Raw genomic sequence first — 19148 nt, 5'->3', positions numbered from 1 at the left:
TGACCGTTGAAATTTGCGGAAAACGGGCGGCGGCGAATTGGTAAATCGCGCGCGCGCGCCTAATTCAGCCCGATTACGCGTCCAGACCACGTATCAGGTGTACCCGGAGGACTCTCGGCGGATACCCCTCCCCACCGTCTTGCAATGGTAAATCAACGCTCCCCCTTCCAACCACTGGCAACCCCGTGGACGACTCCCCGGGGGACTATATCTACGGGATCGCAATCGGTCACTCGTCCCATTCCACTGACGGTCGCCGAGCAGTCCACTACACTCGCCGTTCTGCCCTGCAAGTGTGACGCTAGACTGGAACCTCCCCCTCAACACCGCCCGCACACAAGTCCAGTTTAAGTCTACGCGTACTCTGTAGATATCATACGAAATGGCTAACCGTTCCGTCTCTGTCGCCGCTTTGCTGGCCGTCATCGCCGCCGTCACCGTCTTCCAAGCCACGTCCGCTTACGTGGTGCCCGAAGGTAAGTTTTCTCTAAATCTAAAAACGGTTGATTGGCGCGTAATTGTCTATTAAGTTACAAAAAACAAATTCCTCTTACCCCTCTCCCGTCTCCACTCGATCAAAGTTGAGACCGTGTTTTCCGATTATCGATAATCTCTTCTGTCGTATGTACTTTGTACTTGTATATATATATACTAGATAAAATAAAAATCATCTGTTAAACAGTATATTTTTTAAGAGAACCGATCAGTCATCAGCATGAAAATCCCCAAAAATCAGATAATTTTAAAATGCCTCATGTTTGCTTTTATTAATATATAATTGACCGTGTACAAGTCTTCGGCGAGCGCGAAACACGTCACATTTTTGTTATTCTTATACGGACACTTTTTCGTATTATATTTCGATAAAAACGCGCCGTCATCGGCTCTTCTCTAATCATATCGGAGCGGAAAATATGTGCTGAACGGTTTAAATTTTACGTTTTAACTTTTTTCGCAGTGGTCCTGATGAGGGTGAAACGCAACCCAGAACCCATGCGCTCGTTTTCGTACAGCGGTTTCAATCCCAACGGGCAGATGTCCGCGTTCACAGGCCTGGCCGAATATCCGATGTTCGGCGGCAGCTACGGACAGGCCAGTCCGTACGGTTACGGGCCGCAGCCGGCCACACAAGACTCTTACGGGTCGCCGGCGGCCACTCAAGACTCCTACGGGCCGCCGCCGTCGGGCGTCGCTGGACAGCAAACGCCGGCCGCCGCCGACTCGACCAACAAACAACAACAACAGTACGGCGGCGCATTGGCTTCGGGCAGCCAACAGCAACCGCAAGAGTACGGACCACCGAAATCGGGCGTGCCAGCCGATTCCAAAGAACAGAGCAACAACAGCGTGGAACAGGGAGACAACAAGAAACAGTACAGAGGTAAGCACGCACGTTGATAACGACAGTAATAACAGTAATTCGGATTTTTCAAAAACTGTATATTTGTTATAAGGGTTGTCCTATATCGATATACAAACTTGGTTTTTCCAAACATTCTTTTTACCGCACATTATTAAGCGAATCATTTTTTTTTTCAATTTAATCGAAATTCAAAGAGTAGTAAGTATTTGAATTACTATATCACATGCCCTAAAAATAGTCAATGCTAATAGGTTTGAATATACAGGTTCTACGATGATTTTAACTAATATTAATGCATTAGCATTTTATTTTTGTAAAAGTTGTCTGATTAGAATTATAAGTATAGGTACTAGACTAAACACATTTTACATATATATTTTATATTTTATGAAAATCGTTACTAAAACAATGTTATTCTTATTGTATACAGTGCAATAACTCAAAAAATAGTTGTTCTAGTTTTGATTTAAATGTATTCCTATTTAAAAAAAAAAAAAAAAAAACCCACGTTCTTTACGGTAATAAAGGGGGTATCTATGTATAAAAAATAAGTTTGTATTGCCATACGACACTTTTAAAATGGTACAAACAATTTAAGGATCTGTAAATATGATATTTAAATATACTTATAAATTCCTAAATACAGAACTGGCTAGATAAATTACCCTATATGTTCAGAGTATCTGATCAAGTTAACGACTTATATGAATATATAATACTGATCAATATTAATACAGTAGCCACGGTGGTTTAAGGCGTACGTAATAATTTATTAAATATAATTCGTAATATTTTTTTTCCATTTACGATCTCCCGGCTGGATATAAAAAAAAATGTATTCCAAGTATTCACGTTCCTTTAAATTCGTAGAGCCATTGAATTATTTATGTAAATATTTAAAAAGTAGAATTACTGATTTCCATTAAGTAGGTATTAAATAAAACGGTTTTGTAACTCTTACAGTCTTGAAAGAAGAAGGATAATAACAAGAATTCATATTTAATATTTAAGTATTAGGCGGGCGAATGCTACTGATGACAAACGCGGGATATCAAATATAGAAGTGTATTTAAAGTAAAATACCAAATATAATAGTTTTATCCGATATGATAATATTACTATATTCTTATTATTGTTCGCCTAAGCACGTCGTTGAGGTCATTGCCGTTAGTATAATACCATAATGTGTGCACTGGGTATTTTAATAATATTATAGCTACTATATAGAACATAGCTGTGTAGCATATACGAGAACACTATACATTATACCTAGTCCTATATTATTCTTATTATCCAGTTCAATAATTTTTCTAAATTGAAACTGTTTTCTGTAAAAAGAATTCACTAAAACTTTACTAAAGATTCTCTACGTAATTTAGATAATATGTATTGTTTTATCGATAAAAATATGTTTTCAAGTAATTCATTATCAGATTATCAGTTTAAAATATGCATTCATAAAATATATACCGAGAACAGTTCATTTATCAAAGACGAATAACAATATACGCAATATAATACTTATCGTTTTAACAAATAGCTAGTATATTATATTATTTGATTCATAATAGTTTATAAAAACCGTTTGAACGAGTTCCGGAATACGGAACATTTTTATTTCACTAATTTATTTCGAGACATTGATTAAAATAATCGTTTGCTAATGGAATTTCTTTTTCCCTTTTCGGCAGTTATACAATAGGTCTAAGATGAGTAAAGCATATTTTACTTAATTAACGTTTATTTAATTAACTTTATAGTATGATACGTAAGTATAAATTCGATATGGAAATACTGCACTAAAATAATACCAACATCATATTATTATTATATATTATTTTTATTTTGATATTCCTCAACAGATACGGTTTACGTTTCTAAATTTATTATACGGAACTATTAGTATAGTAACATACTTACAGCTATAATTTTACAAGACGTCTCTCTCTCCATTTCTTTATGAATACTTATACTAGATCTGACAGGATTTTTGACTAAATAAATATATTTTGAAGGAAATAAAATAAATTATTATAAGCAATTTATATTTAGTATAGTTATATATGTACTAATTACCTGCAAGTACCTACTAAATACCAAATATTCGAATTATGTTATTATTAATATTTATTTTTATAAAAATATTTTGTGTACAATAATATATAGGTTTTGGTTTAATTATAGGTACATTCATAAAATTGCCAATACCCACACATCCAACCAGGTCGTTTTTAATAGATAAAATAATATTCGAATGGCCACAAATTAACATTGGCTTTATACCTATTATTACTGTAAACATTTACACCTGAAATCCGATAAATAATTTATAACTTTGATTTTTTCGCGATTTGGCGATCGTCACAATATTAGATTATATAAAATTGATATGATTTATTTTTGACCTGTTAATTCGAAGTTTGTTTTTAGATGATAAAATTACGTTTGTAATCGGAACAAATCGGTTGCGCTCGATGGGCCTACTTTAATACTATAATGTCATCGTGTGTAGCATAACTGTATAATATAATATGTACCTATAACAATAATGATAATGAGTTACATTTAACGTGGTGGTCTGCAGGTCGCGATGGTCCGAGCAGCAACGCGGAAGCTTCGTTCAATGCCTGGTTTCCAATAATGTTCGGCGTATTCCCCAACGGCGCCGGTAGCGGCAACGGTCAATCGGGTAACCCGATCAATCGCGGTAACAACAACCAAGGACAGGGCCAGGGTCAGGACCAAGGTAACTCGTACGGGGGCAACGGTTACGAGAGGTCATCGGGCACGACGGTGATCGCGAACAGCGTGAGCAACGGCAGACACGGTGTGGCCACCAGTCACGCGATCGCTTACGGCAATCCCAGGTCATCGCAATAATGAACGCGACAAAACGCTATTGTTGGAATTAGAAAGGCCACCAGTTAACGATTTTGTATAGAATTAAAAAGCCTTTCTAGTTTTTTGCGATATATATATATATATATATATTACGATGTTAGATACCGTAAAATAGGTTGACCGCATACCTATATGTAAACCTATACTTACAAAATATTTTCAAATTATAATTTATATATATTTTTTTTTTTGCTTATAAAAATCGCGTATATTATATTTTAAGCGGTATTTTGTAACAATTGACACAATAAACCGATTAAATATGAACGTATTCACCTGAAATCATTTTTTTCATTTATGTCTTAGATATTACGATAATCTTCTGTATTACATGCGTTGTTAGTATCTTGAACAATGTAGTCCTGAAACTTGCATGCCCCATATTTCTATTTATCCTCACAAACAACATCATTATTACCAGACTTCATTAAAATACATATTTATTACAATAAAATAAATTTACATTTATTTTTTATCAAACGAGTGTTATAATAAAATATTAGTTTTATTCTGGGCCCCCCATAGATTTTATAGTTTATTATTTGTGGTTTGAAATTCTGATGAGGCAATTATATTTATATTTTATTTAATATTTTAACTTAGGTTTTACTAAATGAATAAAAGCAATATTCGAAAAAAATAATATCCTTATTAGTTGTATAAAGGTTTGGTTATGTTAACCATTTCATTTGTAGAACATTTAACTAATTTACATAACACTTTAACTATTATGAATAATTATATAAAATTATGTTGCCATAAGAGTAATAACTATATTTATATATTACATCTTACTTTTGTACAGAAAAATAGAAACGTATATTTATTAAATAGTATAATATAACTAATAGTATTATAAAACAATTTTATTATGTTAACTATTTAAAATTAATTCACTCGAAACACATTTATTAACAATTATAAAACTGATATAGAGTATTCATCTTATAGATAATATTTTAATAATATTAAGTAGTTCGTATAAAATGTTTTAACGATAAAAATGTTCATATAATTTTAAGCGTTCTGTACTTCTGTATATTATTTTGTCTTTCATCTAAAAATCTGATGGATACTATCGTATCGACTAAAATGACATTATTTCAGTAAAACGACACGAATAAAATAATTAAGGAGCTTAATGTGAAGATTGAAAATAAATGGAATACACAAAAAGAGTGCTTAGTTATGAATGGGTTTCATTTAATTCTTATTTTTTTTATATAATAATTAAATGTCAAAGATCAGATTTTTATTGTCGCTAAGATAATTTAATTCACGTGTAAATTGGAATCATATTTTCTTTTATACAACTCATCGCATACATAATTGGAAATATGATTCAAAATGACGTTATACAATACTCTTTACTTAAATAAAATGGTTTTGAATTGTATAAATATTTGTATATTCACGCAGACAAGTTTAGGAGTGATATATATTTATATTATAATATATTCATACGATCAAGTCTATAACTTTCTGAAGGCGAAAAAATAAATAAATAAACAAAATATAATTTCTTTTATTTCTTGCAGTTAAGCTGCGCTTACTCAAAAGCAACCGATTTCAAAAACGACTTTTATGTCACACCAACACTTAAGTCCAAGTCAATTCATCATAGCACATAATACTCTCTTTCGTTTTATAATAGTAGTAGTAATAATAATAATAATAAGACGTTTTGATTTTTTCGAGAAAGAAGAAAATAACATTGGCCCAGCAGCATTAAGCACACAAAAGCGACACAAGCCCTTTTAACTTCTGAGATGCTTTTGTCAGGTATCTCTCGGTACGCTAAGCCCCGCGAAAGAAGAAGAGAGTGAGACAGATGTATATACATACATAAAGGTGCTCTTAATAGACAGATCGAGTCCCCTTAAGCTCCGAGACCTTTTTAAATTATGATCTGCCATCGCCGCCGCGGCAGCAGGTATATATATTGAGGAGGAGATGACGCGGTGGCGGAGTCACGCGCTTCTAATTATGAATGCGCGGCCGAGAGAACGGGTGGGAAGAAAAACGTCCTGGTGAGAAGAGGATATAGGTGGGAGGGAGTAAAGAAAAGAGACGTGGGTTTAGAGCTTTTGTGATGGAAAACGGCGGAAAATATTAACAAGTAAAAGATTTGAACAGACGATGCACAGGAGAGGCGCCGAAGGGATCAATTATGAAGTAGGATTACTACTATACTAGAGGATGGGGTTGATGATGAAGAATGTCGTTTAAATTTCATTAATGTCAGTCTCCATTTTTATATTATATACATAATAACAATATGATGCGAGTGAACGGGACGAGGGGAAAAGGCTACAGCAGAGTTTTTTCTGCCGTGCCACACCGTCTGCCCCTCGAGATTCTTTTTGTGCGCAATATAAGAATTTAAGTCAGCCCCAAGCGACAACAACGATATATTAACGACCACGGATCTTTATTGGCCATTACAGAAATAAGCCACGTCGCGGTCGTAGCCAGCCAAAAAAAAATTATTATTTTTTTTTTTTAAGTGAGCGCGTTACAACAATACGACACCCCACAGCACAATACGCTTACCGAGAAAATGGATTTAATATATTTAATTTGTTAAGATATAAATGTCAAAAAATAGTTTCTTTTATGATGTGCAATAGTGGTGCGAAGAAGTATTAACGATTAAGGTTTTTAAAATAAAGTCATCGATGAAATTTAATTTTAAGACTACAAACGTATATTATATTTTATACTAACAGGTTATTATTGATATTAATTAGTATAAGTATATATTTTGTAATTGTTATACATGGCTATAAATAAAAAATGGTATTATATTATCATACAATATTGTTAAATATACTAAATAATAGATTACATCTTTTAAAATAAACGAAACGTTTTTATATATTTTTTTCGAATTCGATTTACCAATGGGAGTTTACCAATTGCGCTTAAAATTACCTTTTCATATACCAATTGTGCTCGAAACATTTTATGGTCGATATACCAATTGCGCTCTAAAAATGTTAGGGTCGATGACCAATTGCGCTCAATACATTTTACATTACCTATAAGGAAAACTTAATAACCGATTTTTTTGCGAGTTAAAAGTAAAAGTCTTCCAAGTCGGTGAAACGTATAGGCTTTATACAGTTTAGTTAATGAAAATTAAAATAAAATAATATTAATAATAATAAGAGACTAGGTGGTTAAATCATAAATATATAATAATAATAATACGATTTTGAGTTTAAGGTAATCATGATGTTTGTATTTTGCACGTTTTAAGAATAATAATAATTTTTTAAATAATAATTTGAGCATGGCAATTAAAATAATATAATTTGAATACAAACGCAATTGATATATTGACCGTAAAATATAAAGAGCGCAATTGGTACACAAACCGAAAAATATAAGAGGCGCAATTGGTTAACTGACCCTAAAATATATGCAGCGCAATTGGTATATTGACCCAAGTATAAAAATTTTGTTTTAGGCGCAATTGTTCCATGCCCTTACCAATATTCTATGATTGCTGAACACTTGTTTGTCGAATATTATAATATTATATTATGTACAAATTTATTACATTTAGTTCATTGTTTTAATTTATTTGAATATTAGCTTTAATACAATTGTTATTAAAATAGACGAAAACTTAGATTACTTAAGTTTTTATTTATGTAACTTGTTTGATGTCTTATTATTTTAATATTATTAAAACACAAAAGTGATTATCTATTACATTAATTATACTACCGTGATAATACTCTTATCTACTAAAATAATTTGTTTGAGACTAATATTATGCAACTATATCATGTATATAATAAGTAAACAGTAACAAAACTTCTTATTAATACAAAATACAATATTAAGGTTGACTTCGGTACGATTAGCTCATAACAACTTTGTGTCAGACAATTTATGTCTTGTTAATTTATAAATATTCTAATGTTGAGGTTCTGGAAGAATAATTTATCTGAAATCTTTTTGATACAGTTCTATATCAGAATATTTTCTATATTTATTTGATTTAAGTTGCATTCAAAATAGAGTAAAAGTTAGTCGGTATTCATCTTGATTTAATATCTATAGCTACTACTATATCTATACTTGATGATATCTGATTTTCCTAAACATATATATATATTTAAAATTTATAAAGTTACTAATGTTACAATATAGTGTCAAATGCAGGCACAGTGCCAGAATTTATTTCATAGAAGGCTGACTCGAGTAAAGTATATTACTTAGAAAGAAAAATTAAATTTTTTAACTTTTTAAAGCCAAATTTATATAACCTGTACGATACATATAATATACATTAGCAGTGTTGATTGATGAATTTAATTTGACTGAATATATTATATAGTAATTATCAGCAAGACATTATACAATGTACCGAAGTAAAATATGTCAGTATACCTACTTGATAATATAATACAATAAAAAAAAAATATAATTGCTCTCAAACTATCGGTTTACTTGAAGTTTAATACAAATATTGAGATGTACAAAATAAATACTATAACGCCCGATGATAGGGAGAAATAGGAGGGTAAAAATCTTAGTTTTAGGGACAAATGTGTCAACAAAGGTTTTTTGTTTAAACTTTAATTATTGCTAAAGATAATTAAATTTTAATTATATGGAAATATTTAATGTAGGCATCAGTTGTACATTTACTTGTAGCTGTTAATAAACATTACGAGTAAAATAAAGTGCAAGCTGCACTACACTAATATTATATATATATTTGTTTATGGCGATGAAAATATTTTTATTGGGACCAGAAATAAACTTATATTCTGAGTTCCATTAATTAAAATTATTTTTGATCATATTTACGTGTATTTGCATATCTACTGTGGGTTTTCTAGTTATTAAATAACCAATTTAAAATTATAAATGTACTTATAAATATAATTCACAACTGTTCTACATTGTGTTTTTTTCTCAGTATTTATAGTATTATAAATAATTATATAAGTATAAATACTTTTTTGAATTTAAATATGCAATAATAATAATAATATTAATAGTTATAAATTATAACAAAAACTTACATCGCGTCACTCATAATCTAATACAGTAATATACATAAATTAATTTAAATGCATCAAGTATTAGGTTGCTGGGTGGTGTCGGTGTATCTTTTAATAGTTAGGTTTTTTTATTTTTCTATATATAAACGAATTCAATACGCCAATTATGCAGTTTTATTATAGATATTAATCGTGAAATGCACAGTAAATTCCATTACAGTGGAGGATGAATTTAAGACTGGACGTTAAAAGCCGACCAAGAGCAGGTAATCGAGTCAGACCCTTTGAATATGGTACCAAAGAACGAACGAAGAAAGCACGGAGATATAATGAAATCACTGTGCGTGTTCTCAGACAAAGGTTAATTGACTGCAGAGTGAAACTTTAGGATTTCATTATTAGTTAAACGAATTATACATATTCAATATGTATATATTCTTATAACGCATATGCATATTATCACGAAGAATCTAAAATTCTGTAAGTTAAGAAAAATCGTTTTTGAAAAATATTATTTTTCAAGAGTTTATTTTAATAATCGTATAATATTATCTTCTAATTAATAATATACACATTTTAGATTCTGAGTGAATCGATAAAATATATTAATACAATATATTTTTTACAATGATATGTTTTTTTTTTGTGTGTGTGTGTGTATGTCGTATAGACGATAAAGTTGAAAATGACTTTGAATTTGAGGGTAGTTTTTGATATAAAATTGAATTTAACTGGTACTTTTTAAAAGAGTAAGATTGAAAATTCCAAGTTTCTTGCTAGTTTATTGGAAAAAATAAATAAACAAGTAAAAAAGGGAATTTTTATGCAAAACTAGTTTTCAATAAAATTGTTTTTTTTTATTTTGTTATAATTAAAAATCTAATGACTGTGGATACTTGAAATTTCTATTATATACTTTAAAATTCAAAATTAATATATTACAGTAAGTTACTCAATGTTAAGATACACTCAACGCTTAATGTACAGCAAAGTTGTTACCTATTGCTATTTTTTATTGTTGAAAATATGACACTTTTACCCTGTTGCATTCTTAAATAATTAAATGGTTAGTTTTTATTTAAAACAATACGTGATTAATATAATAGAATAGCCTATTTATAATACATACTGTATGGCGCAGCATTAATTAGTGAAGTAAACTTGCCAGTTATATTATTTAAATGTAATATTTTGACATTTGGTACTATGATAGTCTCGCTACCTTTATATTATAATAAAATCTGCACTAATAATGACACACATTTAAATAAAGACTAACCGTATTCGTAGATTTTCTATTATATAATTATATCATTCCTCTAATATAATACTACAACATAAATAAGGTAGTACAATACGACTACTTTACTATGGCATTTTTACAGCAGATATTAAATATTTATAGGTATCTGTAATATTATGTACAATGTAATTGTGTATTCATGTAAATTATATATTGCAAAAACAAATGTAAATGATTAATATAATATAACAATAAATTTATATAAATTCAAATCCTTCAAATTTAAGATCAGAAACTTTGGTTTCCGGGAAAAGAACCTGTCCATCGGTGGTGAACGCGGTTATAAATGTGGCTGTGGTGTCGCCTTCTTCTAGTGTACTGATAGCGGCAATCGCGCTGTGATTAGTTCCAGGAATAAATTTAAAACTTGCGTAACCGTGGTTAGGTACCAGTTGGCCAATGCGTACCACCTATAAACACAAAATAGAAGAATAAAATATGATAAAGTATTGCTCTAAAAGAATAGTGTATAGCTGGTAGGTATACCTACAAAGTGTGTATAAGATGATACCAAGACCATAATTCTTAAAGAAGAACTTTTTATGTTATCGGTAATCTTATTTTACAAAAATAAAGTATAGGGATACTTTTCATTATTTTAATACATGATTTAAGTCATTATCTCAAACCAGTCATTGATTGTGCACGTTTGAAATTAGATAGTTTTTGTTTTGTGATTTAACGATGAATAATACCACGGACTTGCGCGTGTGTATTTAATTTTGTTTAAAAATGCTACTGAGATTTTTTAATTTATTAAATAAACTTTCGGAGAAATTTTACTATGAAATTGTTTCATTTTTGACTAGCTCAAACGTTTTAAAAAGGTCAGATTTCAAAGTATGAACTGTGATTAAATTTAAGTTTATTAAACATACATAAATGGCGTCCAAATGACCATTTTGATTATAAAGCTGCGTCTTTATGTATGTTAGAAAGATATAATTATGTAAACTGCGCTCTTCAATGTTACGGTGTACTATTTTTAAGCCCACAAAGTCTATCTGAATATTTTGTAAATTATTTAATGAAGTAAAAGTTTGGCGACAAAAGAGTGACACGATTTGCAGATTATTTAATACATATATATATATATTTAAGTAAATAGCCTCAGTGTCCAATTGAAATATGAGCTACAAATCAAACGTTAACCACGAATGCATGCAAGTTATTTCAATCTCATTTTAATTCTAATCTTTATACAACTCATTAAAATACCTTTATGTTTTCAGAAAATTTAATAAAAATTCAAATAGAAACATGTAATAAATTAAAAAGTATAAATAAACCGTTAAATGTCAAAATTGTAACAAAAAAAAAAAAAAAAAAATGATATGTTACTAAGTTAAATTAATAAATATAATAGTGGTGAAACTACAATTGATGAATATATTGTATCAAGAATATATTATTATTTGTCCTAATATTGTAATTTTTAAAATATTATGTATTTTTTAATTTTTAATTTTATTCTATTTATTATTCATATTATATAAATAAATATAACGGACAAAATATAAATTAAAGAGTGAAATTTTGAATTTGAAAAATATAGTCATTATTTTTTTTAAATTTTACCTGGGCACGGATTACATAATATTGCCGTTTTACATTTGATAATAACTTGGGGCTGTTAACATGGAAGTATATCGATTTCGTCGATTTTTTATCGATTCCGCCCGACATTGTTCATCCCCCCCTTGTATATATATTTTACAATGTATAAAATGATAATAATTGCATAATTCAAAATTAAAACGTATAAATGTAGCTACTTTTGGTAATACTTGGACACATGTTTTAAATAAGTGAACTTACATTTTTACTCAAAGTTAAAATATATATCACGTAAATATTTAACTTATAGTTTCTATGTTGAAAACAAATAGGTAATAATTAATAATATATGCGACTTAGGTTTATCGTAATTTTTAAAAATGTAGTACAATTGTATGTTATTGCCTTTACCTTAATGTCATCAAAAGCCGCTGTGGCCGACAACAGTACGTTCGTTGCCTTTTGTTCGTCAGTCGACGGGTCGAAAGGATCTACAGAAGCCTTTCTTGGCAAGAAAAACCAGCGTTGATGGATGTCACTCCACACAACCGCCTCGTGGGTCATGTACCCTGGGAAGTGTATATCGATAGCCGCCCGAACTTTGACGAAGTTTTCCGTCCAGTTTAAGTGCTGTACACTACCATCCTTGTCGATGATCTTCACCCACATTAATCCACGATCGGTGACAGTCAGCCCATCCGATGACACCATTTCTTTGCCATGCGAGCCCACGTAGAGTTTCGAGTCCTTGACTGTGGCCCATTCGTTCTTCATTACTACAGTATTGTCGAAACATCAAACAATATCACACTGAGTATATTGATAAAACGCACAAATAGAGTTTGTTCTCTCTCAATTTTTTTTTTTAAATTTAAAAGCTGTTATGTAAGTAAAAAAAAAACTATGTCCAATAAATCTAATTATAGCAATTTTTAATTTATTTTTTTTGGTTTTAAATATATTCAAACAAATTAAAAAAGCTTATATATTATATTAATAAATCTTTCCACTTATGAGCAATTTATTAATATTACCTAGCTTCCCTATCCAATATAATATATAAAAATATAATTATATTTTTTAGTTGTGCCAACGGTAATGACAATAAAATGTTGTATATTTAAAACTTTTTTTTTTAATGCATTAAATTTAATGGGATAAAACCTAAAAAAACAAAATGCAATCCGATGTTTTCTAATGTGAATAAAATGCACAAAATATGTTGAAAGACTCGTTTTATCTTAATATTATTTTAAAATAAAATATAATATACTCGTATAATATATTTTATAATTTTTTTATTATTTCAGTACTTGTGTGTCTATACAGAAATTTTAATTATAATATACCTAATATATAATATGTGCATTATTACCTTTTGTTTTTCGTCCATTGCCATTAACAACCAATACCCAAGGTATCAAAGCATTGTTATCAATTATATAAACCAAACCAGTTTTGTCGTCAAGTGTTATTAAATTACCATTATAGGTAACCAATTCTGATAGTTCTAAGCCTCGTCCACTTGTTGCGAAATTCGATTTGAATTGATGACCGTTATTCGTAGAATCCCATTCAATCGAGACATTTTTGTTGGCTGAATTATAAGTCAAATACCCCTTTTTGAAGTAACTGATCCACGTTAAAGCCTTGTTTGGGCTCACCGAGTTGCCATCCAAGTCACTGATAATAGCTATGCGGTACTTGACACTGCCATCAGGCAACACTATTGGGTCGGTCAGTGGATATTTGCTATCTATGAGTTGTGTTATCAAAATGCATTCAGAATTTGTCACAGTATTTATGTCTGAGGGTGTTGGGGCACCGAACACAATATCGGTGGCTATGGCAGCCAAAATCACTAAACTAGTTAACTTAATGGACTGAAACAAACCATTGACAACTTTGTTATGTTGTATTATTAACAAGAAATAGTCCTCCAAATACAAATAAATAATTACATAAAATAAAATATGATGTTGAATTAAATGTGGTAGTGTAATGCACTAATTTGTATAATAAAGTATCAGCCAATCGGCATAATGGCTGATTGGATATTTTTAGTATTGTACGTGGTTATAAGTTATTTATTATTAAACGAAAATTATTATTGATTATATAACTCTAAAGGTATACAATAATAAGAAAAACAAATTGAATATAATTTTAGATATATTATTGGGACTAGAACAGTTATACATTATTATTTTATTATTAAAGTAAAAATAAAATAACAATATTATAAGTGTTGTATGAATCAAATTAAAATTTAATCAAAACTCATTTCTGTACCTTTTATCAAAGTTTTCATAAATGTTTAAGTAGTATTTGTGTGAATAATATGATCATTATATGAAATAATAAAAGTATAAAACAAAAATCGGTTACCGTTCTAATGTACAGTCGATATCAATGTACCCATCGTAATTAAGTAGGTCAATTTAGCTTCAATGATAAATAATTTATTTCTTAATACCATTGGTTATAGATAAATTAATAAAACTTATATGTATATGAATAAATTATAATCTATAATCAAACGATAGATTTAATTATTTCTTGTCAAAAAATCACAATTTTATATTATTAATTATTATAATAGCACACATTTTATATAATACATTATTCTAAATTGTTATACCTTTTTAAAATATAATAGGTAATTTATGTAAAAATTAAAGTCCCTGTAAATAACATTTGAAAATTCAGAACAAAACAACTAAATCGAGTCGTTATTTTTCATTTCAAAAACTAATTTCCTTACCTCAAATGCCGTATAATAGTTCGAATAGGTCATAAAATTAATAAACATATTTTTATAATTGCATTGTGTATGGTAAATTTCATAAAATACTTAAAAGTTTTATATCACATGAATATCTTTTATTAATTATAACATAATAAAGTAATTTATCGTTAAAAACATAAATTTGTCAACATCTATAAATAATAATTGAGTTTGTATATGTTTTAGATTTTTTAGATTCAGTATTGAAAATACTTATAAAAAAAACTATATTTAATTGTATAAATCTTGATGACAACAATTAAAGTTTTATACACAATTGTCTATTTCTACAAAATACAAAAATTAAAATTCTATAAAAGCATAAAAAGAGATAAAATATTTATAAAATTGTACTTAGTGTAAGAAATGCTAATATGAACATTTTTCAAAAAAAAAAAACAAACATTGTTTAAAACATAAATGAATATTCAATGTGATAAAAATTGATTTTTATTCTTATAAAAAGAATAATTTCTGATAAATTTTAAGTTTAGAGTAGTTTAAGTAATGAAATTAATGAGGAATTAAAATTTTAAATAAAAAAATGAAAAAAGAAAATGTCTTTATACATTTTTAACTTTAAAATAACTTTTATATTTTTGTAATGTTAATCACAATTTAAATTTAAATGCACAATTAAAAATATTGTTTCTTTAAACTTTCAATATTTTTAATTGATAAATGAACATCTTTTTAAAAATAATGCATTCAAGAACTTTTACCTTTTAATACATATTTAATCATAAAAATAAAAATAATCAATCGAAATTTTTAATTTTTATAATGTCTATAATTGTAGTTCAAAAGTGTCAAAATATTTTGAAAATAATATCATAATATGTATAGAGAATAATAATAGTAACACTCGGTTAAAACAACTAGTTTCTACAATGTTTTTGTTTTTGAATTATAACAAAATATAGTTATAAATTTTGTTAAAAAACTGGTCTAGCGTATAAATTCCTGTTTTTCCTTATTTTTTTTTCTTGGTGATTAAAAAAGTACTAATTATTTTTTACTTTGACTCCTAAAATTTCAACTAGATACAATTTTTAATCAGAAACTACCCCCGAAAATTGAAATGCAAAAATACAGATAGAAAAACACATTATTGCAAAATCAATAAATCGCTCCACTCAGAATATACAATAATACTACACAATATGATTGTAAAATAAATATATTTTTAATTTATATACATATTTTTTTTTTTAGATTTAAATTAAATAATATTTTATACAAACTATATTAAGTTTAAATGTATATTGCTAATATACTAATTTATTAAATTAATTAATAAAAATATGCATCATTTTGATTCTTACCATTTTTGTTTTCCAATAAATTACTGATAGTATTTTAGGTATAACACAATTTAAAAATGAGAACTTGATTCAAATGAAAATATTGTTAAAGTAGAAGAAGTAGATATAGAATAAATACATAATACTACATATATTAATATAAAACAGTTAAGAAAGTGGAAGGATTCCATTTAAACAATTTTTTAACAATCAATTTGATAAAAGAAGTTACAAAGATTATTTTTAATTAACTGTAACTAAATAATTTAGATTATTATCAATTAAAAATGATTTCGTGCAATTTTCTAGTGTACTGAAAACTATAAAATAAATATAATAACCTACATTTATTTGGATTTTATTCAATTAATATATTATATCAATTGTATTGCATTTATATCACAAAATAAATATTAGACACATATATGTTATATGATGAACCGTAAAAAGTATAAATGATATTATACTAAATAAAGCACGATTGTTTTTATAAGTTATCTAAAATGATCTTCTAGTGGTGAACAATAATAATAATAGACATAGTCATTTAATATATTTATTAGAAAAATAGCAAACAGCTGGTTTTATTTTCACCGCATTTCTATACCTATATTCTGTATATTAAGTTTTAATTTTGAGTGTCCTTCATTATTTGGTTCATTATAAATGAATAGGTCATTTTAATCGTAATGGGATATTTTAAGTTTAAACTAAACTATATATCATTTTGTATGAAAAACGATTCTATGAGCAGAGACCATTTATCAGCCTACAGTTCTAATGATATTAGGTATATATTATTATAGTATTATATATTTATAATGCTATTAGTAATTTATTTTTATATTAGTAATAAGAGTAAGTTGAATTAGTTTTTGCCAAAAAAAAAATCGTATAGATTGTATAATAGTAATTATAATATTATTCCATACAATATTACTTATTAATTTATAAGTCAATACTAGTTTAAATAGTTTAAAATTTATTAACATATTTTGATTATGATATCGTAATAATAATATCATATGCATAGTAAAATGTTTCAAGTCTCTAAAACAAATTTTTTAAAGTACAACTGAAATTTATTATTTTTTATTTATTCCAATTGTTTACACAATTAAAACTTAAGATGTGAGATGTCTACAAAAATAAATTGCGTTTATTTTATTTTTAAATGTTTGTTTTTTCGTGAAAAAATGTTGATAATAAATTTTAGTTTTTTGACTGAACATAAAATGATTTTATCAACATACATATAAAATATATTATTTTTTTTTATTTAAAAATATCAAAACTTATAAATAGCTTAAAGTAAGTCTACATATTTTGGAAATCTCATTAAATATAAGAAAGGATAATATAAGTGATGGTGTATTGGCTAACATTTTATATTTAATACACTGTTTTCTATTAAGAACATCAACTTATTTATATGTTTTAACTAAATATCAATAATCATAAATAAGTGGAGGTGCTGGTAATTCGCGTTACTCAGTAAGTATATTATTCTAATTAAGGCTTTTTAGACTAGTTAGTAGTGACCTTTGATGATCCATGATGCACTAATTCAAACTACTTATACGTTAAATGTAAATATATGAATATTCTACCAATTTAGATTAATAATGTTGCCACAGATTATTAGATATCAAATATTCTATCTTATTTATCATAAAACAATATTAACTTCAAGTATTTTTACGTTATATGAAATATAATAAGTAAGCAAAATTGTGAAATTATTTTTATTTAGTTTATTTTTCTTGGTTTATCATATTTTGGAATTTTTAACTCTATTTTTAGGGCATATTTTTGAGCTTATATGTGCGTGCAAATTTTCTATTTTGCTTAGCGCAATAAATTCACAGCTTTAATGATAATAAATCAAAAATTAATAATCAATAATAAAATTTAAAAAACTATTTCTGATATTAAGTTGAATCATAAACTATTTACGGTTATTAATACATTTTACCAACAACTTACTATCGCGAAAATTAAAATCAATTTTTTGAAATTTTTCTACTCAACAAGTATAATAATAATTAAAATACCCACTAATCAGATCAGCACTATAGACAAATATAAATATATATTTTACTTTTTTTTATTATTGTTTAATACTATATAAAATTAATTGTATACGTGTTTAAATTTTTCACTGTTCACCAATGGCCATGTATATTACCGAATTAAATCATAATATTATAATAAGAAAACTATTAAAAAAATGTATGGAGGATATTCATAGAAATATTCGTGTTGCTATTCGTAGGTGGTATGTTATGCCACCAATCCTTCATGCGATACATCGATATTAAATATTGTTCTGAAATTTTCATTCATATCGAAAATGAAAAAAATATATAATCAATATAATTTGTTTTGCCCTTCGAGTTTGGTTTGAAATACGGTGAAATGGGACTGTGACTAATATCTACTCAACTCGTTATATGCAATATCGTCATTGACTCTTATATTAACTTTTCCGATGAGTTACCATTTAATACTTGGTGTATTTCTATATACAAGCTGTACCTCCTCATAATTTTAAACTACTTTATTTATAACCCCGTGGATTCAATATCCGGTTAAAGGTTTCCATTAATCACTTAAGATCAAAAGAGCTTTTCCACTAAAATAACGTAAATGTTTCAATGTTTGTCTTTTAAACTGATCAAATAATCAACATAAGTCATCCACCGCAATAAAATTATAACATCTCTTTTTATAAGTACATATACGTAGTTCGATTTTAAATCAAAGGTCTCGGAGAAATCATATTATTATTATTATTATTATTATTATGTACACCGGTAGAGCTTTTAATAGAGTTACCTACTGCTTGGGTGATGTGATTAATGGACCATCTAATTAGCCGTCCCGATTTTACTCAACAGTAGCGGCG

At 27.8% G+C, this 19148-nt stretch overlaps 2 protein-coding genes across 2 annotated transcripts; one reads left to right on the top strand and one right to left on the bottom strand.

The window, feature by feature from the left end:
* The first annotated feature begins 223 nt into the window (after positions 1-223).
* LOC132932456 (RNA-binding protein FUS-like) lies at positions 224-4535 on the top strand. The gene is made up of 3 exons (XM_060998839.1): positions 224-476; positions 959-1381; positions 3948-4535. Exons 1-3 carry the CDS (start codon positions 383-385, stop codon positions 4241-4243), a joined length of 813 nt encoding a protein of 270 aa, XP_060854822.1. The 5' UTR covers positions 224-382; the 3' UTR covers positions 4244-4535.
* A 6185-nt stretch (positions 4536-10720) lies between these two features.
* On the bottom strand, positions 10721-16420 carry LOC132932395 (soluble calcium-activated nucleotidase 1-like). Its single transcript, XM_060998756.1, has 4 exons — positions 16262-16420; positions 13524-14031; positions 12560-12924; positions 10721-11001 (listed from the first exon to the last, which is right to left on the bottom strand). The coding sequence occupies exons 1-4, from the start codon at positions 16262-16264 to the stop codon at positions 10789-10791; spliced, it is 1089 nt and encodes a 362-aa protein (XP_060854739.1). The 5' UTR covers positions 16265-16420; the 3' UTR covers positions 10721-10788.
* Positions 16421-19148: the final 2728 nt, after the last annotated feature.

This window comes from Rhopalosiphum padi, chromosome 1 (genome assembly GCF_020882245.1).
Source record: "Rhopalosiphum padi isolate XX-2018 chromosome 1, ASM2088224v1, whole genome shotgun sequence".
In the NCBI taxonomy this organism is placed as follows: Eukaryota; Metazoa; Arthropoda; class Insecta; order Hemiptera; family Aphididae; genus Rhopalosiphum; species Rhopalosiphum padi.
This window is presented reverse-complemented; position numbering and strand designations above follow the sequence as displayed.